Source organism: Varanus komodoensis, unplaced genomic scaffold, assembly GCF_004798865.1.
Source record: "Varanus komodoensis strain SLA01 unplaced genomic scaffold, ASM479886v1 scaffold55, whole genome shotgun sequence".
NCBI lineage: Eukaryota > Metazoa > Chordata > Lepidosauria > Squamata > Varanidae > Varanus > Varanus komodoensis.
Genome location: NW_025336157.1, coordinates 4,610,439 through 4,634,166, shown reverse-complemented (window position 1 = coordinate 4,634,166; position 23,728 = coordinate 4,610,439). Strand labels below are relative to the sequence as shown.

The 23,728-nt window shown below is 52.1% G+C and overlaps 1 protein-coding gene across 1 annotated transcript; it reads left to right on the top strand.

Moving 5' to 3' along the window:
- The first annotated feature begins 7,732 nt into the window (after positions 1 to 7,732).
- EFNA4 (ephrin A4) lies at positions 7,733 to 22,990 on the top strand. The gene is made up of 6 exons (XM_044448721.1): positions 7,733 to 7,845; positions 17,194 to 17,486; positions 19,023 to 19,091; positions 19,797 to 19,856; positions 20,541 to 20,949; positions 22,452 to 22,990. Exons 1-5 carry the CDS (start codon positions 7,733 to 7,735, stop codon positions 20,630 to 20,632), a joined length of 627 nt encoding a protein of 208 aa, XP_044304656.1. The 3' UTR covers positions 20,633 to 20,949; positions 22,452 to 22,990.
- The last annotated feature ends 738 nt before the right edge of the window (positions 22,991 to 23,728 follow it).

Genomic DNA, 23,728 nt, shown 5'->3' with positions numbered 1-23,728 from the left:
TCCCGCTCCGCGCAGGCGTTTTAATACAGCGGAAGGGGCGGGGCGGGCTGCAGGGCGCAGCACTGGCCGCAGGAGGGCAGCCGCGCTCCACCGCCGCGACCTTGGCTGGGCGACTGGGTGAGTGAGGGGCCGACAAGAACGCGAAATGGGGGGGTGGGGGGTGGGCAGGCCTGTTAGAGCGTCGAGCTAGGAGCTTTGTGCGAGTGTTGCAGTTTTGGGCCTGGCCCGGTCTGCGGTCTTAGCCCAGCAACTAAGAGGAGCAGGTGGCGGGGCTCAGCGCCTGAGGCTCTTGCAGGAGAAGTGGTGCTGCATCCTCTTAGTGTGTTTGTTGTGCTTCCCGAAAGAGCTGTACAGGCAAGATGTAGTTTTTTTGCATCGTAAACTCCATGTGGGGAAATAGGAGTGAGGGGACAAAGAGGAAGTGAAATGGGAGGGCTGGTTAGTCCTGTTAGAGTGTCGAGCTAGGAGTTTTGCGTAAGTGTGGCAGTTTTGGGCCTGGCCCGGTCAGCGGTCTTAGCACAGCAACTCAGATGAGCAGGTGGCGGGGCTCAGCACCTGAGGCGTATCCCTTAATTGGCTACCAGAAACCGGGAGGCGGCAATTCGTAATATTGGCCACAGGAGGGCACTCGAGATCCGCCGCTGGAGCGCTTAAGCGGGCCAACGGGCTCAGCAGGGCGCAGTTCACCGCAGCGGCCTTGGCTGGGCAATGGGGCCGGGCCGCTCGGGTCCAGCGGACGAGTCGGGTTAGTCTGATTAAAAGCCCCTTTGGTTGCCGACAGAAGGGGGGGGGGGGAGGCATGGACTTGGCTTGGTCTGGCTGACCTGGGAGTTGCAGTGTGTGGGGGCAGCCACGGAGTAGGCCTGGTCTTGTGCTCATGCAAAAGTAAGTCTCTTCAATGGTAGTAAGAGAAAGAGCAGGGTCTTTGCTGAGGATTTAAAAAGCAGAGCAGCCTTTTATGGGAGAATGCCGTTCCCTAAATAAGCCCTCATCCTTCCGTAAGGATGCATTTCCTCTAAATTCCCTTCCCCAACATGGTGCCCTGCAGGTGCGTGGGACTCCAAGTCCCATCGTTCCAAGCAGCTGGATTGATTACCCACACCACCTGGGGATGGAGCCAACATTCCCAAGGGGTGCCCAGTTGCTTTGATTCCAAGAGTGCAACAGCAAGTCTCGTGTTGGCCAAACTTTGTTGGCGTCAGCTTTGAAGTTTCACAGGGCTCTTGGCCTGTCAGAGAAGAAAAATGATTCTCTACGCTGGAATCCTACCCAGCAGTGCTTTCATTGCGGAGGCCTGGCACGCGGCAAATTTTTAATTGTCCGTAATTCATACGCACAGCGGCAAAACTGGGCTCGGGCCAAGCTAGAGCTGAATCCAAGCCTCCTATAGAAACCTCCGAAAAAGGCCTGGAAGGCCCACGAAATACCGGAGAAGCAACTGGAGAGATCAAATCCACACAGGCTGTCCAGTGGCTGCTTTTGAGTCACAGAAGACCCCTCAACGGAGAAGAGGGAGAAAGCAGGGCACATAACTTGCATGAAATAGGCAGGGGCTGATTTCTGTTTATTGATGCAGACTTAGTAATCGCTGTAATTTAAATAAAAATGCAGGGCATTTCAGTCTAGTGTGGAAGACTACGACCAGGTGCCAACTGGTACAGGGCAGCTATTAAAGAGTTTTGTAGTCCTTGAATCAGGACTGGGCAGTGCAGGCCTTCAGAGAGAGGAGCGACCTCTGCAAGACAGGGCTTATGACCACCAGTGTGAAATCGGGGAGGGCCCCTTGCGGTCCTGCAAACTTCCTTCATCCTTCATGGCTAGCAGTCCGGCCAGGGATGATGGGACCCAGAGGCCAAGGGCGTGAAGGGCTGTCAGCGCAGCACCTCTTGCCGGGCACCCCGGCTCCTCGCCGTGCGTCTCCCACGGTTTCTGCACCTGCCTCCCCCTCCGCGTGAGAACAAAGGTTGTCTTGCCTTGCCCAGCCACGCAGTCCGTGTTTATGAGTCTGGGAAGCCTGTAATTTCACCAAGTACGTGACTTCCAACAACAGCCGAGCTGCCAGGGCAGCGCAAACCCTCTTTGCCAGCCCTGCTGGGAACGAGGCCATCCGTGCAGCCGGCCCTGGGCGGCGCTGTGCTCTGGGGTCTCGTGGAGGCAGGAGGAAGGGGTGCATCCTAGCAGGGCCCCAGCAGCTTTGGTTGGTTCTCCCGGTTTCTCCCCTGTCTCTGATCTCCATGCGGGAAAACCAGAGTAGAATCGGGGAACGCCGAGGTGTTATTTCCCAGTCACACCTGGGAAATCGGTTGTATCTGACGATGCAGGATGTGAATCAAAGCACTTGGTGCTTGTGGTGGTGAAAGTGTCTTCTGCTTAAATACGTCCTGTGAACCCTTCTCTGCTGAGAGCCCCCCGCCACAGGTACCCCCCTCTGGAAGGAAGAATGGGTTAAACACCCCCAGTAGTCCCCGAGGAAGGCAGAAATCTTTGCAGGGAACAGGGCAGTGGCTCAAGGAAGCCAAGCCAAGCCCGGACAGAGACTATTTCCCCCTCTATTAAAGATCGGTTAGCAAGATACTAAGAAGCGACTAGAATGGAGAAAATTGTGATCACGGGAGGATTGGATTTCCAAGAGAAGGGATGCGTCTTTGTTTTGGGAAACGGTCAGGGCGTACTTGCGGTCTGCAGAATGCAGCCGCTGAAGTGTTGCCATAATACATCTCTTTGTCCTCTTTTTCTGAGAAGTTGCAAGTTTAAGGCACTATTGTCAATAAACCGGCAGTTTGAAAGATGCTGCCATTCAGCCCTGGGATAGGGTCAGACCTGGGGCTGTCTTTCCCAGCATTCTGCTGCCAGGGGAGCCACCCCCTTGCCCACGGGGTCCCACAAGCAGGAAGGGCGTGCACGGCACCCGTCCGCCCGTGTTCCCCAGCACAGGGTGTGCAGAGACATCCTGCCTCTGGTACTGGAAGGAGCGTATGTTCATGAGGACTACTAGCCATAGAGAGCCTTCACCTCCGAGAATGGAAAGAGTCTGACTCGGAATTGTGCATTTTACTGTTGCTGGTGAGGAGTGGTAAGGAGCTAATTCTTTGCGTGGATCCTTCCTTTTGTATTGGCCGGTTCCCCTCCACCACCATCACCCGGCATCTGTTCTAATTAATCTACAGTTCAACAGAAGGTGTTTGGTAATTCCTCCAATCTCTAACGACCAGGGGCCACTTGCTTTTTTAACATTTATGCACAAGCTCAGAAGCTGGACCATGCTCATGCAAATGAGGGCCTCTGAACATGTGCAAAGTGTTCTTCCTGTGGCATTTGTTAAGGACATGGAGCTGAAAGGAGTGAGATGCAGACAGAGGATATTGGGTTGAATCTCTTTATGAATGTCTGAGAAGGAGTCTGGTCACGTTCTGCCTGGTCCTCAGTCCTGGGTCCACCTGCCCAGAGGAGGGCTGAATTCTGTGCATTCTCTGTGGATTGTGTGAAAGAAGCCAGGCTGGGACTGGCAGAACTGTTTGGGGACCAGATCCGTACCTCCAGGGCCTCCTCTCCTTCCCAAACCACCAAATGTTCGGTAGCTTCTCAGCTTTCGTGTGGTTTTCCTCCATTCTCAAGAGTGGAAACGCTTCTTCGAGGGCTTGGTTCCCAGCTGCAAAGAATCTTGAGCTGAGATTTCCTGGCATTTTGTTGGATTTCGCTCCGACTTCGCCTTAGACAAGAGCGTCAGAAATGGCATCCGCTTCTTAGGCTGCGGAAGGGCCCCCACCCCGGCCTGACTTAATAGCCATGCAACCAGGCCCACCGCCCCCTGTGCTGGTCCCTCCTGGGGGTGCAGGCGTGTTGTGGGTGCACTGCAGGGCCTTTTCGTGGTGGCACCTCAACCCTGGAATACCTTCCCCGAAGAGGTGGAGTGGTGCTCGCATCGCAGCCTATTCTGTCGCGTTTGTCACAGTGTCCAGGAGGCGTTGGAGTTGTCGTTGCCTTTTTGTGTGGATTTTTCCGGGCACACTGCCCTCGAGTTCATTGGATGAAAGTCAGTTCTATGGCTAGCACTGTAAGGAGGGCCCACCAAGCCCAGTCTCCTGTCTCTGACCGTGGGCAGCCAGAAGTCCGCCGCAAAGGGAAGGAGGGCTTTCCCTGTAGTCCTTTTAAAGGTGGGCAAAGCTCTTTGTGTGGCAGCTCTCCTGTCTAATAACAGCAAGTGGATCTCTCCATCTTTGTTGGATCAGCCCAAGGAGATCGTCTCCGGAGTCCAGTTTCCCTGCCAGACTTTGACCAATGCTTCTGGGAAGATCACAGTAAGGCATGAAAGATGTCTAACCTGCCCCTAGCAAGTGTTACGTAGGGATAGCCTGCTCCTGAACATGGAAGGCCCCATTTTAATCAATCTCAGCCAATGGACTAGACTGAGGGGGTCTCTCTTGTATAAAAATGGGGTTAATTCAAGGTTCCAGTGCAAGCGTGTAGAACCCCAAATGGCACCCAGAGGTCTGAAGGGCTGCCTTCCCCATGATGGAGCAACCCAGGTTTAAAAATCAGTAGGGGAAGGTGTCCTCGTAGTCCTTGAGAAACATGGCCCTCCGGGCTATTGGACAAGGCAGAGTCTTATCAGTGGTGGCACCGCAAATGTTCAACTCCCTTCCAGTAAAGACTTGGCTGCCCCTAATATTTTTGCCATCTGGCTATGTCGCATTTATTTGTATAGGTTTTGTGGGGTGTAAACAAGGGCTTTATCAGTTTTAGGGAGCCTGGCAAATACCCCGGGGACAATGGAAAGAGATCCTAGATCAACTCAAGCCAGGAATTGCCCAGGAAGCAGAAACGGGAAACTTAAGCTGTTGTACTTCCGACCCTAGAGAAGACAATCATGCTGAGGAAAGTTAAAGATGGAAAAAGAGGAAGGCCAGAAATAAGAGAGGTGGGTTCCATAAAGGAAGGGTCGGGGGTTTAGAAGGGCTGAACAGGACAAAGCCTCCAGGACGACTTTCCTTCACAGGGTCGCTGTAAATCGGAGACACCTTTGACAGCAGGTAGAAGCAGGTCATATGGCTCCGTTCGAGGAGTTGGATGCTGAGCATCGTATAAGGAAGGACAGGACATAAATCAAATGAAATCAAAGTATTATAACTCTGCTATTACTCTTATGAATAACAAATAGGTATTTTACATCTTTGCACTGCTTCTAGGTTTTATTTTGACTTTTATAGTATCCTTTTGTGATCGCTTCCACCATTGTGAAATATCCAAGGAGCTTCGGCTGAGGGCAGGAATAGAAATATAATCAATAAACCGATGAAAAAGTAATAATAATTAATCTAATGGTATAATAATAATGAATCTAAGTTATCCTGAACTCAGCTTTTCCTACCCCGAATTTCCCCAGATGTTGTCGGACTGCCAGTACCGTCAAACCTCCGCCCACACTTCTTTTGGAATGATGGGAATTGTCGATCAACGAAATCTGCTCAGAAATGTTGCGTATTCCTTCATGCTTTGTGAATTTTAAGAAGTGAGTCGGGGACATGGGGGAACAGTAAAGAAGGTAGCAGAAACCTGGTAATCAAAGATAGCTGATCTTCTCTGTGTTATTGGGGAGCCAAGGAAGGGGGAAAAACAAGCAAAAGATTCATTCCTTAAAAAAAAAAGGTTTTTAAAAATATATTATTGCTAAGAGTTTTGGCCTGCAAAAGAGAAACAAACCATTAATCACACTAAATGCTTCAATATGTCGTTCTTAGGCAAAGCCTCAAATCTTTCCCGTTTTTCTGCTTGGCGCTGAGAACTGAGTGTATGTGCCAGGGAGATGGGCGATCACAAGATGGTTCTTGAAAATAAGACAAGACACCGAGGATGGTGCAGGGAGTCCCAGCCGCCTGGCTTCACTGCTCTCCCTGCCTCCGGGCTACAGGACGGGCCGTGGGTGGTCTTGGGCCCGGGGGTTGCCAACTGACCAGGAGCGAGCCTTGCCCTCCTCCTGTGCTTTCTTCTGAGGCACGATGCCACACATCTGGCCTTTGGGGCTTCTCCAAGCCTCCCTGCCTATTTCGTATTTGCCCACTGAACATCCTGCTCAAAGCACAGGAGCGGGGGGCTAGTTGAGACGTTGGCAACCAGCCCATCCTTCTCTTTAGCCCAGGGCTGAGTGAGTGGAGGTTAGGCCCATTCTCAGACACAACTTGGTGTCCTCTAGCTGTTCCGGGACCCCCACTCGCAGCCTCCCTGCCTTTGGCCAGGCATTGACTGGGGCAGATGGGAGCTGAAGTCCAAGATACCTGTAGGAGGATGATTGGTTTCTACAGCACATCAGGAAGGCTTTTCTGGCCTCTCCACTTCCCAGAAAAGCTTAACACCAGTTGTAAGAAAACAAACCTCCCAAGGCACCCTCTAAATTACATCACTGAAAAATGCAGAACATTTAGGAGAGCCATCTTGTGGCTGGGGATGATGGGAGGTGCAGTCCAACACAGCCAGAAGGTGCCAGCTTGGCAGAGTTGGTCAACCAGGAGTGAATTTAGTGGGTGTGCGTAGGAACTGTGAGTTTTGTCCATTTGGGGGCCTCCAAACGAATTTCTGGGGTCCAGATTCAAGGTGTGTTGTTTTTTCAGAGGTGCGTGTGTTCTAGAGAGACCCCCCCCATCACACCCATCCATCCCTTAGAAGCGGGCCTCTCCTTTGCCCAGTTGTGTATCTGTTTGCTTGTTTAGTAAATCCATGTTTTGCTGCTCACCACAACAAGGAGACTGGACACAACTGATTGTATTTTATTCCTTGCCCTGAATGTTGGGCTTGAGGACCTGGGAGACCTGGGTTCTAGTCCTCATGGGGCCATGGGCCTGTTACAGACTCTTGGCCTAGCCTGCCTCACAAAGCTGTTTTTGTGAGGATAAAATGGAACAATGTCAGCAGTTTTACGTTGCTCACAAGGGAGAAAAATGCCGTGTAATATATAAGAATTTGTTTATAGGGTCATTCAGACCCTAAACCTCAAGCACGATCCAACTTCGTCTGAAAGTTTAAAACTGCAAGCCGAAAAGCAACGATAATGACAGCAAATTAAACATAAAATTAAAAAAAAAAAACCCTTCAGCAATGCCAAGACTTCCCTTCCTCACACACAGAATAGAGAAATCCATGATTACGGTGAAACGGGAAAGGAGATGGTGGAAAGAAAAGGGAACCAAGAAAGAATAAAGAAGCTAAAAATCTGAGAAGCAAAAAGGAAAAGAGAAGAAGGAAGGAAGGAAGGAAGGAAACAAAAGAATTTAAAGAAAAGGAAAAGAGGAAGAAAAGAGAAATGAAGGGAAATAAAAGAGAAAAACAAAAGGGGAAAGAAAAAGAAGAGCGATTCAAAAAGAGAAAAGAAGACGAGCGCTTTAGAAAGAGCAAAGAAGAAATGCAACCCCCGAGACGGAATGAATGAAACCCGGGCGGCGCGGGCGGCGCTGCAGGGGTTAACCCCGGGCGCCCCCTCCCCTCCCCTCCTCCCTCCCCTCCCCCCCCTTCCCGGCGGAGTTGGTACTTTTTGTCGCGCTCCGGCGCTCCGATTGGCCGAAAGTTGGAGCTGGTGGCGAGGGGCGTGGCCGCCGCGGCACTTTCTCCGCTCGGCTCGCTCCCCGGCGGCGGCTCCTGCGCTGGCCCGGCCGAGCGAGCGGGCGCGGGCGCGGGGCGCGGGACGGGACGGGACACGACGGGACGCGACGGGACCGGGGCTCCGCCGGGGGGCGGCGCAGCGATGCGCCCGGGGGGCGCGCTCCGCTGGGGGCTGCTGGCGCTCTGGGGGGCCCTGGTCTGCCAGCAGGTGCGCGGCCTGCGCCACAGCGTCTACTGGAACAGCAGCAACCCCAGGTAAGGGAGAGGGAGGGAGAGGGAGAGGGAGGGGGGACCCCAGACCCCCGCCCGCCCCACCGGCTCGGCGGAGCCCCAGCGCTCGCGCCGCCCTACGCGTGCTCCTTCGGAGGCGGCCTCCCGGCCACCTCCAGGCCCCTGCGCCCCTGGGGGGACGCCTGCCCCCCCCCGGCAGAGCCCCCAGTCCCGCTCCCCCCTCCGTCCATCGGGTCCTCTCGCGCGGTGCGCTGGACGGCGCGACCCTTTGCTCTTGCTCCACGCGCGCGGGATGCGCGGGGCTTGCCCCTCGCGGGCGGGGGGCGGCCTGGAGCCGGACGGGGGTCCGCGCCAGTCTTGGCCGGTCTCCCTTTCGAGGCCCGGAGCCGCTGCTGCTGCGACCATTGTGGGGGGATTAAAGAATTTCCCGGGCAGGATCTGGTTAATGGGTGGAGGCAGAGGGAAGGGTTGGGGGCTGCCTCCCCATTCCCCTCCCCCTCCGCCTCCCCCTCCCCGCTCCCCAGCCCAGTTCCATGTTGCGCGCTTAGCATCTCCTTTGTCTCCAGGCCTCCGAGCCAGGTGCCGCCGCCCTCCATTAAAGGCCGGTTCTCCCGTCCCCTCGCCTCCTGGCCCGCCGTGGCTTCCTGTCGAGGGCCGAGGGCCCGGGTAGCGGCAGCCCCCACCCGTGGCACCGTCCGTTGTTCCAGTGGGGCTGGGGCGCCGCAGAGTACCTGGGTACCTGCCCCAAGACGGATCTCTTTCAGGACGGCCGTGGGTGGCAAATTCGGCGGGCCGGGCCGGGCCTCTGCCCCTCTTTGTGCCCACAGGACAGGCTGCTTAGGGCCTTCCTCTTCTCTCCTCCTCCTCCTCTCTCTCTCTCATTCTCTCTCTCTCTGAAGAGTCTTGTCTGGTCTTGTACCCACGATGCCCTGCCAGGCTGGCAGCTTGTCCTTGCTTGTCTTCACCTACTGTTTGGGCTTTCTGGTTTTCTCTTTTGTCAGTGCTTGCAGATGCGGCGTGAACCCTGCACCTCTCCAGAGAACAGGGGCTTTGGAAGGACCCTTGGGTTTCTCGGTGGCACCTGAGAGGTCTTCCAGTGCCAGCCCCGACTTGCTTCCCTTGGCGCGGGCCGGGGGGGGTGCGTGCCCACGGCCTTAAAGGACAGGTGGCACATCAAACTGGAGCTCCCTGGAAGAGGGCAAAGCCCCGGTTTGACAGCACCAACAGAAGGGGACTTTGCTCCTTCTGGGGAAACCTTTAAAAAGTTGTCTTGATACGGCTAGCATGGCATTCCCCATGCCATGCTAATTTTTCAGCCCAAAGGATGCCAGTCCATGACTCTTTCTGGAAGACCTTCCCTGCTTGACGGGACTTCTTGTAAGTGACAGGGACTGCACTCTGCATCTGTTCAGGGGCTACCTTCTTTGGATCTGCGCAACCCCCCGGGATGGTGAGAAGGTTCCAGAGCTCAACTTGAATGAGTCCCCCGGGCAAAATGTGGGTCCTACATGGTTCCTGCCCTATTCGACTATGTTTGGGTGCCACGGCCTTCCTGGTGGTGGCGTGGTGCCAGCCCCATGCCCAGTTGGCGGGGGTGGGAATTTGGTTTTCAGATGTAATCTGGTGGTTGTTGTTTCCTGCAGAACTGCCCTCCTTTCCTTCCTTGCGGGGCCCACCCGGGCAGACGGGGGGCGAGTCGGGGCGAGTCTGCCGAGACTGGGGAGGGGGAACACGAATCACCCAGGGAGCATTCCAGCTTGTTTTGCTTTGCTCGGCGTGGGAGCGTCGAGCTCGCTGGCGCTCCGGTCTCTGGCCTAGCCAACGCCGCCGTGGGAGTGCCATGGGGGTAGCTGGCCCACGGCCCAACGTGAATTATAAATTCCGATAAACGCTGGAGGTGGGCAAGAGACGGTCTCTCTGTGCCAACTGGTTTGACCGGTGGAATCCAGGTTGAGCTCCCCCTGCCCCCCTTTCAAAGTCTGATCCTCACAGCAGAGAAGTGTGTCGACCTGAGTGTGGCGGCTGATGCGTCCCAATGCATTTTCAGAAACACAATTTCCCCGCACCTGGAGATTCAGCTCCTCAAGGAGACAGGGAGCCCCCTAGTCTGTTGCTTGAGATGCCGCTGTTCTCAGTGCAGAGATAATGTTTATCTTTGGGATTGATCCGTGAGCACCACACGGCCTGCATTCTGGAGCCATGTGGCACTTTATATAAAATTCTTCTAAAACGCGAGAGAAAGAGCACGGCACCAGTGTGGTACCCCTGTGTGAACGATGACTCTTTCAACAGGAATTCTCCAAGGGGAATCCATTCTCACAGCCTGGGTGAACACGTATGGGAACAGAAGTATTATGGGGTGGAAGCGCATGCCGTGAACAAACTTGGGCTTTCCCTCCTTTGCCCTGTTCTGTGAGCTTTGACCCATCCTTTGTCAGAAGCACCTTTGGTGGATCTTTGACCTGCCTGGCACAACTTTCCTCGTACGGTTGGGAAGCCAAAGGTTTTGAACATTAACTGGGGTTGCGTGCGGCACGGCGGTTCAGGCATTGGCCTTGGATTTGGGAGGCCTGTTCTAGTCCCCGCTTGGCTACGAAGCTCACTAAGAGACTTTGCACCTGACACTGACCCTCAGCCTGCCCTACCTCACAGGGTTGTTGTGAACATAAAATAGTGAGGGAACTTAATGTATGCTGCCTTGGAGAAAAGAAATTGGAAAGCTATAATAATAAAGACAAACTACTCTCGGTGCAATTCTGTATTTCTCCACTCAAACTGAAGCAGCCTTAAGTTCACTAGGATTTATTCCCAAGTAAGCACTTAGAAGTTTCCAGCTTAAATCATGTTCACATAACCACGGAGATTCGATCTTATAACCTCACCTTTCCGCAGTTCTACATGTGTTTACTTGGGAGTCGTCTACGTTGTGGTCATTGGGATTTACCTCTGAGTAAATATGCGTAAAACACAGACTACTGTTTTGCTCTCTGCAGCCAATTTAGCCTTCGTCAGCCTTTTCCACAATCAGCCCCATTTAAATTCATTTCGGCTGCACTGGAATAATTGGTGAGAGGCTTGGAGCCTTGCTTTCCTTCCGAATTCATAATAGATTATTATTACTATTATTATTTTAATTTTGGAATAGAAAGATAAAAATCTGTGGGCAATTATCCCAGTTCAGATTGGTGAGGTTAAGAGGGAAAAGACAATATATATACAACTAGGACTTTCCCTGAGTTTCGTCATCGGCCTTCCTCACCCTGATGCACTCCAGATATTTTGCACTGCAATTCCCAGCATCTGGTTGGAAATGCTGGGACTTGTAGAGCAATGCATTAGGGGCAGCTGGTTTGGGAAAGTCAGTTCAGTGATGGAAGGACTGTACCACATTTCCTGCAAAAATATTTTTGCAAGCAAAACCGTGATCTTGAAATAGGTGTGTGTGTTTGAATGCTGTGGTATGCGCGTAAGCTTTTGATTTTAAAATGGTTTGGGAGAGAGGATGCAAACTTGCAATTCTGCAAGGAAGCAAAAGGGTGCATGGAAAAATGCTACCTTTCCAAGCAGACGCAGCTCCGTGTTCTTGCGGTCTGTCTCAGTGAACTTGGCTTGCATGTGTCCCTCAGTCGAAGTTCAGCTTCTGCTGTCTTGGTTCCTATGCTGAGATGACCAATTTCAGTCATCCTGCATCATCTGATGTGCTGTGTAAGATGGTAGTTTCCTACCTTTTTATAAAGGTCTCTCTCTGGCCACTTCTCTTCTGCTCAGGAGGACTGAAAATAGTGCACATCACAAGTCTCTTCCAGAAAACTCACGTGCATCTTCCAGACACTCTCAAAATACTTTCTTTTTGGAAGTACATTATCATATGGCGTATGCAAACATGTACATATTTGTTGACACGCGTGCTATAAGCACATACACGAATGCTTTCTGGTATACACGGATTCTCTGAAAGCCAAGGTAGCCCCGTCGCCCATAAGAAAAAAGCCAAAATCCTTAGCAGCATAGTTTCTTCTTAGGTTAACCGCAAAGTCACAAAACTAGAATGCAGCGTGGTAACAGCAATCACTCATGTCGGTTGTTTAGTTTAGAAAAAGGGTACAAAGTGATGCTTGGGGGAGAAAAAAAATCTCTCCCCATCTCACCTTCCTAAAATCAGCAGGGTCACATCCCATGAAGCTGGTGAGAGATTCAGCGCAGGAAAAAGGAAGCACTTTCTCCCCTTGCGCATCACAAAATCGTGGAATTCACTTCGTTGGGATGGAGAGACGGGCCCTCAATTCGAAAGGCTTGAAAATGCACACGGGTGTGCGTGGCTGCTTGTCCTGATGGCCATGTGCCCTCTTCTGCATTAGAAGCAGTCTGCCTGCTGGGGAACATGGGCAGGATAGTGGGATGAGATTCATGTCCTCCCGTGGGCAACAGGTTGGCCTCTGTGTGGACAGAATTTTGAGTGAGATGGACCTTGCGTGTGGTCCAGGAGCAGGTCTCTTTTGATAGTCTAAAAATAAGAGACAGGAAAAATGTAGCTGATGTTGAAGACATGGAATCCATGTGCACATATTTATTTCTTTTAGGTAAGGAGCAAATCTCACGCACGCACCTGGCGGCTGTTTTGCAAAACAGGCTAGGTTGTTTTGCAAAGTCGGTTCTCACGTCCATATAAATAGCGTTATTATTCCTCTGTTTTTGGACTTTGTACCCCTGTTGCAAAATCCACAACCTTGGCTCTGCTCTTAAGCCATGCTTTGAGTGCTTCTCTGTTTAGTCATTGCAGTATATTTTTTTTAAAGTGTTGATGTTGTTAAAAACAATTTTTAAAGGATTGGTTTAACTTTCAGGTGCTTTTAACTGGGTTGGGAAGGCTGCAAGGATGTTAGAATTTGCCAGAGTGCTGAGCCCCAGGACCCAAGCCGTGTATCGTTCAGGAAAGTATGAGAAAGTTTGCTCTTGGCCTGTGTTTAGTGAGTCTCTTTGCACATTAAGTGATCACATCCAGACCTCGAATGGCTGAAATTCGGGAAGGTTTGTATATAGGAGAATTTGATCAGCTGCAAAGCCAATGTGTAAAATGTGTCGAATTTAGGTAAAAATACACGAGGATTATAGATGGTTTTATGTTAGCAAGGTTGTATTCACACATGGCTTGTTTTTTCCTGTGTCTGGGGGTGCTTGTATTTTAGCTGGCTAATCATTTAAAACAAAGGTTGTGTTGACTTTTAAAATCTCTGTATATAAATATTTGACCATGTGAAGTTTGTCCTCTCTGAAACATGTTGACTTAATGGTCTGGTTCACAGGTGGGCCAAATTAGATATTGGCACAGTATATCTTTTCTTCATGGGGCAGAAAACAGCTATGGAGGGAGGGCAACTTGTTAGCAGGAAAATGGTCCATGGAAAAGGGGTTTAAGGAAACCTTTTCTGCTGCTCTGATCTGATTCGGAGCTGTCCCCCAGCTGTGTCAAAGTGACAACGGAAATTATTGGACAATCCATCTGTTTGTTGCATCATTTCCGTCCACTGCAGGGCAGGAAGTTCTATCTAATCTTATTCATCTTCAAAACAGCAAAATAGGTCATTGAGGTTCTAATTAATGAGCGGCGATCCCTGCCTTTTTCAGGCTCCTCAATTCCCGGCCCTGAATTGTGGCCCTTTGCTGCTCAGTTCTGGTTTTGATTTTAAAAATTCGGTACAATGGGCAATGCGTTTATCTGTGTGTTATCTTGTAGATGTTTTTCTCTTTTGAGGGATGGTATATTGTGTTTTCTGCACACCTAACCTATAGGATATTGTACTGGGTGGACCTTTAGGTACCACATCACTAGATGCAAGTCCTGAATTTTCACGTTTTCCCTGTTACTTCTAAGCTTCCTTCAAGTCCTTTGATTCACCTTTGCAAGTGTGTCCTTGGAATTTTATCTTCTGCTCACCCCCAATATTCGGACCAGTCTGTGCTTGTGTGTGTATATATAGGTGATTTTGATTATGTGAAAAGCCTAGTTACAGATTTCAGAGAGTGGTGACAGCCGGATCCTTTTGCCGCCAGTTGCAGAACACTTCTCTGTGTTGCTTGCCTGGAATTGCTGTCTGCTCACCAGAGGCGAGTAGGTTACTGATGACGCAAGTCTACGAGGACGCGAGTAAGAAGTCAACCCGTTCCCTCCTTCCAGGGTTCTCTGGCCAATGAATGCAGTGGACTCTGGGATGATTGACAGGGAAACTTTCATGGTAGTAAAGTGCATTAGCGATTCTTGTACTTTCTGGTTCAATTTTGAAGAAAGCTTGGAGGGAGGCCAGGGCGGATGGACTGTGAGTCCTGTTTGGTTCTGATACTTTTGCAGCTCCGAATCCTTGAATTTGGAGAGTGAGCATCTTTTGTATCTGGCTGCAGCTGATTAAAAAGCAAGAAACCAAGTGGCACAGGGAGTTTCGTGGCATCTGCAGGCTCCGTGTTGCTTCCATAGGAGTAGAGTACATTATTTTGGGAGTCCACGTCTGCCACAACCTGAGCATGCACCGTGGTTTTCCGTGCTCTGCTGGCCACGGATACTCTTCTCTCCGGAGGACTAGCGATTGAAGACTGCAGTGTTGTGAGGGAGCAATCGCAGGATTCGGCGTTGTCGTTGTTGAACTTTTTATTGCCATTGGAGAAGTCTGTTTTCATGGGTCGTACCGTTTGCACAGAACACGGGCCCAAGTCCTGGGTGCAAGCCTTTTGCAGTACATGCATTGAGAGACGGTCTTTAAAGAGAATATTTGATGTGTGCCTTGGATGGGTGCCCGCAGTGGGCTATGCCAGGATGATGGGTTCTTGGTAGCCACCACTGCATGCTCAGAAGTCTTCTTTTGTTGGGTGCGACGAACAGTCTGTTCTCACCTCATTGCCCTGCGGCCCCCAAGTTCACATCCTGTGGCGAGTTCGAGGGCCCAGCTCTGCCCACGGTTCTCATCAAGCCATCAGCGAAGGGGGTGTCAGACCCACATCCATTGCCGTACCCTTTGTTGCCGGTACCCCACTTCCCCTTGGAAGTGCATTCTGCGCCACGGTGCCCTCGCTAGGGGATTTTGGGATGTCTGGCCAGTGGCCGCCACATTCCCCGACGATGCATCACTCGGCCAGCTGGGTGGGTGGCGGTGGGGCAGGCGGAGCCTTCAGACGCGGGTGCTTTTGTCTCGGGACTGGGCTGCTGGCCCATCACCCCGAGAGCTCCCCCACCGACCCTTTTTACCTCCAGCCACTTGAATTAATCGGAGCTGACGTCCGCTTGTTTAGGAGAGCTGGGCAGCTGGATCGAAGCTGTCGGTGGGAAAGTGCTGGAGTTCCTGGCATGTTTGCACCCCACCTCTTCTGTGTCTCTGTTTCTTCCTTCTGCACCCCAAAACCTGGGCTGTGTACGAAAAGAGCAGAAGCCCTAGAGGGGAGGAATAGCAGTTCAGGATTGCTGGGTGCAGGTGGTTTCTGTTAATTTTTTGGGTGTCTTTGCACAGGCAGATAAAAATCCAAAAGGAAAAAAAATGAAACTTTCTGGAATGGCTGAGCCAGGAGGAAAATAGAGAGGGAGGTACAGAAATTAAGAATTTCTTAATAACACAAGAAGAATGCTAATTAAGTGTGATGAAAGGCTCCCATGAGAATAAATCCATGCACCCACAAACGAGACAGAGAGAGCCCGCTGCTTCCCTGAATGAGTTACTGTTCTGGGGTCATTCCAGGCAACCTCCACGTGGCCAGGAAATTGTTCTTCTCACCTCGGGTTGACTTCTTGAGGTATGCTGTGGACAGAAGAACAGCCTGACTTCTGGGGAGGGTGCTTGTCGCCCCCCTGCACGTGACTACCAGAATCGGGTTCTTCTAAGGGTGGAGGGGAGAAAGGGATTCTGCTATGCTACTGGACTGTGGCGGTATGCTGTGGATCTGCTGCCCCCTTGGGCCTGGGGTGCGCGGTTGTGTGAACTGCCCATCTGGGGAGGACGTTGCAAAGGGGCTGGACTGGGAGCTGCAGGGTCTCTTGGGGTTCTCCCTGAAGGAATTTCACTGACGAGACATCAAAATAAACTTGGCAGGGGCAGAATTTTGTCCAGTCCGCAGGCAGTTCAGTCCTTCACACAAATGCCTTTCTGCACCGTTGGCCAAGAGGGTCTTTAAACTCCTTTCCAGCACTGCAATTCTGCCTTGTTTGCCTGTCCGGCTGGGAGACATTCTGCGACTTCGGGCGCAGGAGAGAACTGGATTTAGGCTATTGAAAGAAAGAATCCAAGCTAGGTAGAGAACTGAAGCAGATGGCATCCAGGCTTGATTTGAGTCAGGCTGCTGAATTCCCCGTGGGGCAGAGTTTCGGAGGTTTGTCTTCAGGGAGCGCAGCAACGGGTGGGCTGAAGGCAGGCCGGGATGTCCTCAGAGATCTCTGGACGATTCGCCATAGATTGGCAAGATCGATCAGCTCTTTCTGATATTCGAAAGTACAAATGCCACCTCCATTAAGAGAAGGTAACGAGATTTGAGGGGGGGAGGGCATCTGCACCATGGGTGGTCTTGTGCCTCCTGGCCTCAGTCATCTTTATCTTTGTGAAATGGGAACATGTCCGAGGCATTTGGAGAGTTTTGTGTTGGGATTTTTGATCTCGGAGGAGTCAGGTGTAGCTTGATGCTTCTGGGTGCAGTTTTTCCCCACCAGCGATTCACGAAATTGCCCGTCGTGTTCTGTTTCTCCCCCACCCCACCCCACCCCACCCCATTTTGTGCTAGGCCCCCATGGGCGGGCATTGCGGGATTCCAATAAAACCAACCAGATCCTGCATGTCCTGTAAGCTCATTTCTGCTCCCCAGAACTTTGAATCATGTAGATAAAAGCAGCGACTCCTTCCTGGATTCCTTTTGCCAGGCATCCCCTGTGTTGCTTACAACCCTTCCCTTTGTATCCATGAGGACTAGAAGTTTGGTTGCTTTTTAAAGAAAGGGGGAAAAGAGAAGACTCCCTGTGCTATATATTTCTACGAACACGCACGAGAGGCTTTTGAAGTCTCGTGCACGTCATATTTGTGTGTGTTGGTTCTCCTTGGCATGCACCCATCGAAATGAACCGCACCCTGCTTAGTCATGAACGAACTTGAGCCCCATTTGTCTCAATAGGCCTACTCCAAATATGAGTAGCATTGGAAGCAACCCACGGTAATCATGATCGATTTCATGGTCTGGAGCTTCCAGGTTAATTTAATCCAGATTTGGTGCTCCAGCCAGCGAACGATGTACAGCAGGGCAATGAGATCAGTCCACTTAAGAATATAATCTTCTGAGCAGCATAATTTGGATGAATCGATCCGGTGGGGATTGCTGGAGACGGTGACTGCCTCGCTCCTCTGTTTACAGATTCTTCGACGAGGACTACTCTGTTCAGGTCTCCATCAACGACTACCTGGATATATACTGCCCGCATTATGAGCGGGTCCTGGCTGTCGGAGGGCCGGAGACGTTCGCGCTCCTCATGGTCGACCTTGAAGGCTACCGGGGCTGCTACGAAACGCAGGGAGCCTTCAAACGCTGGGAGTGCAACCGCCCGTATGCTCCTTACGGGCCTGTCCGCTTCTCGGAGAAAATCCAGAGGTTCACCCCTTTCTCCCTGGGCTTCGAGTTCCAACCGGGCCACGATTACTACTATATTTGTGAGTAGGCATCTTTTTGTTTATTTATTTATTTATCTATCAATTTATATCCTGCCTTTTTCCTACAAAGGGCTCAAGGCAGCTTGCATCATTCTCCTCCTCCATCTTATCCCCACAACAACAACCCTGTGAGGTAGGTTGGGCTGAGAGTCTGTGACTGGCCCAAAGTCACCCAGTTGGCTCCATGGCTGAGCGGGTACTCGAACCCGGATCATCTGAGTCCCAGTCCCAGGCTCTTAACCACTACACCACACTGGCTCCACATCTTAGTCCGAGGAGTTATTCTTTTTTTGAATTTTACACCCAAGGAAGGTCTGCGATTCAAAGGGCAGCCAGACTTTGTTCCTGGTTTTAAGCTCTGGCTGGACTGTGAAAGGGTGCGCGGACCGGAAGGGGTGAAACCGGCACTTCCCCTCCACTTCCCCTCCACAGGCCGGGGGCGTGTGATGGCAGGAGTCATCACCCTCATGAATACTCCAGACTGCTCTAGTTGAGGGGCGTTCCCTTGGCAGCTTGTGTGCCCAGCAGCGTCCCTTTTAGCTGTGTGGATGTGTGCTGTTTTTCTACCCAGCATGCCCCTTAGATTAAGGCTCTGTTATTCTGGAGGCATTATGGGAAATGAAACATGGCGGCCGGCAGCAGTGACGAGCCCGGAGAGGGTCTGGCAAGCTTAGCCATTTCATTAAGGGAACTCCCTGAGGGACCAAGCCACTGTCCCCAGTGCCATGTAGTGCTTTCCAGTTATTGTACAGTCCCCACCGCATTCTTAAAAGATTGGGATTACCTCTCCTAAGTTCTAGTTGTTGGCTGTAAGAGCTTTAAGCTAAAGGATGCTGATACACTGGCCCCGCCTCCTGGTCTCTGGCTCCACCCACCACTGGGATGGGAACCTGAGAATTCTCCGGAATGAAATGTGGCCTTTGGCTTAATGGAATAATCCAACATGTGAGTGGATTAACTGATCAAAACATGTTCACCCGCTGGAGAGAGAACTCTTTAACAGTAGCCCCCCTTTCTCTGCATCAAGTAATGAGGAAGGCCTTACCTGTTGGGTTTCTGCCTTACCGGATGCCGTGAAGAGCTACTGAGAATTGTGCTGGAGGTGCAGAGGTTCGCACTGGAGGGGTAGAGTCCTGAGTGGAGTTGAAACAGCGTTAGGATAGCAAGGTGGCCGGCGTCCTTTTCTGGTCCGGTCCCTGTGCTCATGATAGCTGTGTCAAGGGCAGAAACTCAAAATGTGTGCAGCCCTCCACTTTCCTGCACTCCTCAGTTGGGAGGGGCTGAACCGGTTGAATTCTTGCCTGGTCTGCTGCCCCTCTGAGGCACGGACCTGTTGAATTTTTGCTTGGCACTCAGCAGCTTTGGGGAGCAGAGTGGGAATGGAAGGGGCTTGGACTCTTGACCCCTGAGCTCTCTGTTGTCGCCTTTCGGGGGTTTGCTGCTCCAGGACACACACGTTTGTGCGTGTGCACGCGTGTGGGTTGCTGTCTTTGCGCTCTCCTCAGTGTCCTCCGCCTTGGTCTTTCTCTCCACCAGCTATCCCCACCTCAGAGAGTCCGGGCCGCTGCCTGAAACTGCTGGTGTCCGTCTGCTGCAAGGCAACCAGTAAGTCCGTCTGTCCGTCCATCCCATTCACAGAAGGGTGAGAGGCGATTCGTTGGGACCGGGGGGCTTCCCGTTGCAGCAATCCCCCAAAGCCCCCTTCTCAAAAAAAGTGGGAGATCCAAGGTGGGCCTGAGCTGGTGGCTTGGATGGGACGGAGACCGGCCTTCCTCCTTCCTTCCTTTCACCCAAAATGGCGGCTGCACGTGATCGGGGAGGCCGTCTGCCCCGGGGGGCTGGCAGCAGTGGAAGGACCCCCACGGCTTAGAGGCTGGAGCCTTGTTCTGCCGGCAAAGGTCCCAGTTCAAAGCTTCTTTGAGTGGGGAAGACCCCGTGTTCGCCCTTTGAAGAGCAGGTGCTGATGAATAAATCACACCTGTTCTGGAGCCCGACCCGGAGGCCTGATTCAAATTAAAACTTTAATAACAAGCCCGATCACGAGGATGGCAACTGCCTTTCCCTTTAGCAGAGATCTGTGCGTGTGAGAGAGCGTGTACACCGGGCGAAGCAGGCGTTGGGTCCTCGCCTCTCCAGATTTTGTTGACCTCCCAACTCCCATCAGCCCCAGTTAGTATGACCGGGGCGGGGAATGATACAGTCCAGCAACATCCGTGGGGGCTAAGCTTCCCCCAGATACAGGTACTTCGCTGTGGTTGACTTGGAAGGGAAAGTGTGACCCCGGACTGACCCGAATATTTTTGCTCGTAGCCGCAGAACCTGCAACGGAGGGTCCCAAGTCACAACCTCGCGGGAGAGGTGGCTCAGAGGGTGAGTTTTTTTGGGGGGGTGGTCTGTAGGTCTGGACATGGCTGCAGAAGAATGGCACGCTTCATTCCACCCCCAGCCTGATGACTTGCCTCCAAGAGACGGGCTCGCCCGTGGCGATCAGGGGAACGTTTTCATGCCAGGCTGGAGGAGGTGGACTCTTGGTTGGCTCCAGTGGGGCTTCTCTCGCCCTGAGGGCCAGATTTAATTTTGGAGGTGCTTGTTTTGCGGGAAGGGTCCCACCCCACGCGTGAGCAGAGCCGAAGACAAGAGGGGCAGTGCTTCGGAAGTAAAAACGCCTGCATGTTTTAGCTTAAGGCTACTTCCAGGAACTCAGCCTCAGGAATTCCTGCCCTTTAGAACTGGAAAGAAGAAACTTGCACAAAACATGAGCCAGGCTTTGTGGGAAAGGGGGCCTGACCTTCTCGCCAGAGGGCCAGGATGGGTCTGTGGTGGTCTGGATTTGGCCTTGGCCCCTTGCCTTGCGTTCTTGTTCTTGGGTGACTGCATGGAGAAGGCTTGTCCCGTGAAGCTGCTTCCTCCCACGGAGCTTCCAGAGAAGCCGCCGTCATTAGTCCGGTCTCAAACCGGTTTTGAGTGTGTCACACTCTTTCTCTCTCTGCTTTCAAGGGAGGCGCCCTCTTTTCGGGAACGACTGACTCTCCTCTCCTTTCTCCCTCCTCACAGATGCTGCCGTAGCCCCCGGACGGAGCTCTGCCCCCTCGTGGCGCAGCTGTGCCTGCGTGGGCCTGACCCTCCTCTCCCTCCTGCGGCTCTGACCTCAGGGAGGGCGGCAGGGAAGGAGGCCCAGGCTCCTCCAGGTGGCGGGCAGGCTGTGCGGGCCGGACGGTCCCTCTGCCCCACTCCTGCCCCGCCTCGAAAGGATACTGGATTCCTCACTCGGCACTTTAGGACTCGGAGGGGATATGCCTGCAGCTGTCCCTCAGCTGGGCCCTGCGCAGCCTCTGAGGCAAGCTGAGCTCTCGGAGGCCAAGTAAGCCAAGGCAAAGGGGTGGACGTGCCCCCAGACCTCCGGATCCCCCAGCTCATCTCCCTCCTGGACTTCTCAAGGCAACTGGAAGACCTTGACTGGGGGGTAAGTCTTGGCAAGGGGGTGGGAGGGCAGGAGGGGACACATTTCAGGATCTGGGAGCTGGTGGGGGACCTGGAGGTTATCTAGTCCAACCCCTCTACTTAAATAAGGACTTAAACCTTTGTTTTAAAGGAAAGCTAAGGTGCTTAAATTAAATTAAATTAAATTAAATTAGTGCTGTGAACGATGTCAAGCCAAGCCGCTTCCCATAGTAACCTATTCCAGTGTAGAATTGCACTTAGTACAAAGAAGTTTCTCCTAACCTGTTGCAATAAGCTGCTTTCTTATGGAGGGAGTGGGGAAGGTCTGTTTATAAAAAGAGAATAATAAGAGGAAATTCTGTATCCAGTAGCATGTCTAGAGAACCAGTTTCTTCAACCTTCTGTTTAAAGCAAAGGTTCTAGTCCACATGGTTGTGCATTTTTTTTCATCCTGTTCTCCTTTTTGGTTAATCTAAAGTAAGGTTGAAGTGCTGTGCAGAGTGGTCTTTCGCATGTCGTAGTAGCCGCTGAAGGTGTCAGATAAGAATTAATGAAATTATGGGGTGGGTATCTTTCCCTGAACTTATTATTTGAGACAAAAAAAACCCCTAAGAAGTAAAATGCCGTTCGTCCAACAAGTGGGGACCTGCGGTAGAATGTTGTAGTACAGAGAGCACCTGTTCCAGGTGTCTGCCAGCCATACCCACTTTTACCATACTCCATTACATTCCCCATGACCGCTGATTTTTTCTGTATGCCAACAGTGAACCAACATTTTGCAGCTATCAAGCCTCAGTCCTGTTCCTGGATCTCTCTCCCCCTTTGATTATTGATTGGGGTGGGTACTTTCACAAACCTTGCAAACTGGGTTTGTGATCCCTCCCGCTTTCACGCTGATGATGTTACGGGCAAGCATAAAGATCAACTTGTGCACCTTGACATTAGAAATAGAAATTTCTAATTTCTTTTTAAAACTAATAACAAAACAACAGCAGAAAGCTGCTAGACTGCTGGTGAGAGGGCACTGCGAGGAGAAACAAGAGGCAGAACATTTCAGAACAAATCATATTATCTGTTGAGACAGATCTAAATCAAATAACAGAACCGTGGAAATGTCAGGAGGCAGTATGAAAGTTTATGAGGGGGAGTCACTGTCAGTGTCTGTAAAGGCCAGTAGACTGATACGATTTGGGGTGGGCGGGTATTTATTTGGGAGGAGCGTATTATGTATGAACTAGGTGGTGACCCTTTTCCAGGTCAGTGGGATGTGGAAAGCAAATTTGTGATCATTTGGACAGTGCAAAAGAACTTCCATCTGGTTCCTTCCGGATAGGAAGTCTGCACATGCTCTGGGGCCCTCTCTGGTTTAATTGTCACTTCACATGCTCCCTGGAGGCTGTGCAAACAGGGTTTGGGAACCTGGTCCGGTTCTCTTTCCACGGAGATGCTGCGGGCACTGCCTGTGTAATCAGAGCTTCTCTCGCTCTCTCATTTTCATGCCTCTTCTGTTGTCTTTTCCTGTAGGATGTTCTCTCCTGTTCTCATGGAATGTCGGATCCATGGTTTCTCGCCACCTGCCTCCGATGATATGAGAAGAGGAAACCAGGACACCCCTCCAAGCCCCCCTTGAATTTGAGTTTGGGGAAGGGGCACAGCATTTCTTCCATGGTATGGCAGGGGGCTCAGAGAACTGTCTCCAGGACTCTTTGTATACCAAAGACGGGGAGAGGAACCCCCACTTCTCTGTCCGGTTCTTCCAGACTTGGGCTGCTTAAAGGAAGGGGCGGCAGATTCCCCCCCCCTTTCACCTCTTCCTTGAGCTGTGCCTTCTTACAGACTCCCTTGTCCCCCGAAATCTGGCCCATCAGCCTTCAGCCCTGCCCCTCCGTTCTCGACGAGAACGTTGCTGCTGACGACGAGGACGGCAGCTGCTTTTTGTCTTCTGTGAAGATCTGTATTTTGGCGGTGCCCAATTTCCTCCTGGTTTTCCTGGATCCTTTTGTTTAAATATATTGGCGGGGAGGAATTGTCCTAATTGCTGGTGATCGAGCTGGACGATAAAACCATTTCAGAAAGTCCGCCCCTTGCTTTCTCTCCCTGCCACGCCCCACGCTTTCTCTGGGGTGGCTGAAAGAAAGAGCCGGAGGTTTTTCGTGCGGTGATTGGGGGGCGGGGGGAGAGGAAGCCGGGGGTGCGCATGGCGGCAGAGAGGGTGGGGCAGAGCTGCAGTGGCTGCGACTGCATCGCAGCTGCCGGATGTGAAATGCGAGGGCTGCGCGGGACTCGGGTGCCACTCCAAGGTTTTTGGGGTCCCTCCATTCCCCCCTTCCTCTCAGGTAGATCTTCCTTGCACCTAAACACACACACACACACACACACACACACACACAGAGTGAGTCCCCCCATCCCTCGCCACTGGGTGTGTTTGCCGGCTGATGGAAACCGTGCTCCAGCACATCTGCAGGGCTTTAAGTGGGCTGCCCTGCAGCTTCAGGGCTCCTTCGTGGAACGGACGGGCTGTGCCCGTTTCCTGGGATGATTCTTTCCGTTTCTCTACCGCCCCACAGCCGAGGCCTCTGAGCAGCTCACAGCGGTGGCTTTGTTCTGTTCAAATGCGTCGTCTTGCTTGCGTCCTGCCGGAAACTTCGATGGAGCTCTCTGGTCGTGTCGGTGTTGCCTGGTGCCCAGCGAAGGCAGCGCCCATGGATGGGGTGGGGTTGGGGTTGGGGTTGGGGTTCGGTATGGAGAAGGGGAGGTAGGATGTGGCTTACTTGCCGCTTTCCGCATCGGTTTTCTTCCCT

Excerpts from the sequence above, each read along its gene's own strand:
- EFNA4 (XM_044448721.1), top strand. The coding sequence starts at position 7,733 with ATGCGCCCGGGGGGCGCGCTCCGCTGGGGGCTGCTGGCGCTCTGGGGG. Across the intron at positions 7,846-17,193 it reads TGGAACAGCAGCAACCCCAG|ATTCTTCGACGAGGACTACT; the intron begins GTAAGGGAGAGG and ends CTCTGTTTACAG. Across the intron at positions 17,487-19,022 it reads CCACGATTACTACTATATTT|CTATCCCCACCTCAGAGAGT; the intron begins GTGAGTAGGCAT and ends TCTCTCCACCAG.